Source organism: Trypanosoma conorhini, assembly GCF_003719485.1.
Source record: "Trypanosoma conorhini strain 025E chromosome Unknown Tco_14.4_contig_00954, whole genome shotgun sequence".
Taxonomy (NCBI): Eukaryota; Euglenozoa; class Kinetoplastea; order Trypanosomatida; family Trypanosomatidae; genus Trypanosoma; species Trypanosoma conorhini.
Genome location: NW_021704952.1, coordinates 4,822 through 6,118, shown reverse-complemented (window position 1 = coordinate 6,118; position 1,297 = coordinate 4,822). Strand labels below are relative to the sequence as shown.

At 65.7% G+C, this 1,297-nt stretch overlaps 2 protein-coding genes across 2 annotated transcripts; both read left to right on the top strand.

Annotated features, from left to right (window-relative positions):
* On the top strand, nt 1–540 carry Tco025E_09034 (uncharacterized protein; the record flags this gene model as incomplete). The annotated part of the gene is made up of 1 exon (XM_029375861.1): nt 1–540. A coding segment is annotated over one exon (540 nt), but the record flags the coding sequence as incomplete, so codon positions are not given.
* Nucleotides 541–576: 36 nt separating this feature from the next.
* Tco025E_09033 (uncharacterized protein) lies at nt 577–918 on the top strand (the record flags this gene model as incomplete). The annotated part of the gene is made up of 1 exon (XM_029375860.1): nt 577–918. One exon carries the CDS (start codon nt 577–579, stop codon nt 916–918), a length of 342 nt encoding a protein of 113 aa, XP_029224306.1.
* Nucleotides 919–1,297: the final 379 nt, after the last annotated feature.

The window sequence follows — 1,297 nt, the reverse complement described above, 5'->3', positions numbered from 1 at the left end:
CTTTTGCGGCTCCCTCGGTGGAACGCTGGCGGTTTCGAGCGGGAGAATCGGATCCTTCCAGAGAAGCTGTCGGGCGAGGGGCATGTTGCGTCGCGTGTTCTCTTTGAGACGCTTTTTGCTGTGAACGAGTGCGGGTGTTTTTTTTATTATTTTCGGCATTTTTTGTTTGGCGCCAAAGTCCCGCAGCTGCGGCGGCGCCTCCGCACTCCCCAAGGCGGGGGTCGGCGCCCTCCCGGGCCCTCGGAAGGCAGAGTGCCCACAGTTCTGGACGCCGAAACGGACCGCCTTGGAGCGGTGCGGGGCCTTGCTGCTTCGCCGCCTCGCACAGCAGCGACCAACGCGTCTTCGCAACGTCGCATTTGCTCGCTCGAAGGGGCGGTGCTCCCGATCGGTGCCGGCGGAGGCGGCAAGCTGCAGCCGCGCCAGGGCAGTCTACGCCCCGCGCGCCGCCGGTTCGCCGGTTGCGGCGGCCGATGGCCAACCGACCGCCACAAAGGAGCGCGCCGACGCCTTGGCGCGAGTGTGCGCCGCCACGTCTGATTTCCCTTTGGGGAGCTTGACGCTGCATCGCGGGAGATGCGTCTCCGGAGTGCGCCGGGGCCTGGCGCGCTTCACTGCGAGGCCCTGCACCAACCGCCCCTCGCCGCCTGCAAGGAACTCGCGGCCGCGTTCAACAGGAGCATCGGCGACGGTGGCGCTCCGGATTCCCGGGAAGTGGGCATTGCAATTATCCCGCCCCTCAAGCCTGGGAAGCCGGGCAAATGCTTCCCGCCTCGCTTCGGCCCGTCGCCCTCGCCAGCTGCTCGCGTAAGCTCGTGGAAAAAATTGCGGCGCGACGCATTCGCGGCACAGTTGAAGCCCAACTTCCTCCCCAGCAAGCTGGTTTTCGCCCTGGTCGCTCCACACTGGATCCGTTAGCTCGCCTGCTTGCTGGGATCATTTCACCGTGGCAAGCGGGAGAAGGTCGGTGCGGTGTTGGTGGGTCACGCTGGGGCCTTCGGCTTGGTTGATCGCGGCCGCATCCTTCACGCACTCCGCGCGCACAAGGCGACTCCGCGCCTGAGCCGGTGAGAGGCGGACTTCCTTTCCCTGCCGCGCGGCCAAAAGTCCCGTGTACAAAATACGCTCTCCGCACCGGTTCGTTTCACCCGTGGCTTCCGCGGGGTTCCGTGCTCGGCCTGCTGCTGCCCACCGTTGCCGTGAACAGCTTCAGCGAGGAGCTGGTGAGCACCCCCAACCTTGAACTTGCTTCCTTCACTGATGACCTGACCGCATCACTCGCACCACCGAGAGAGGG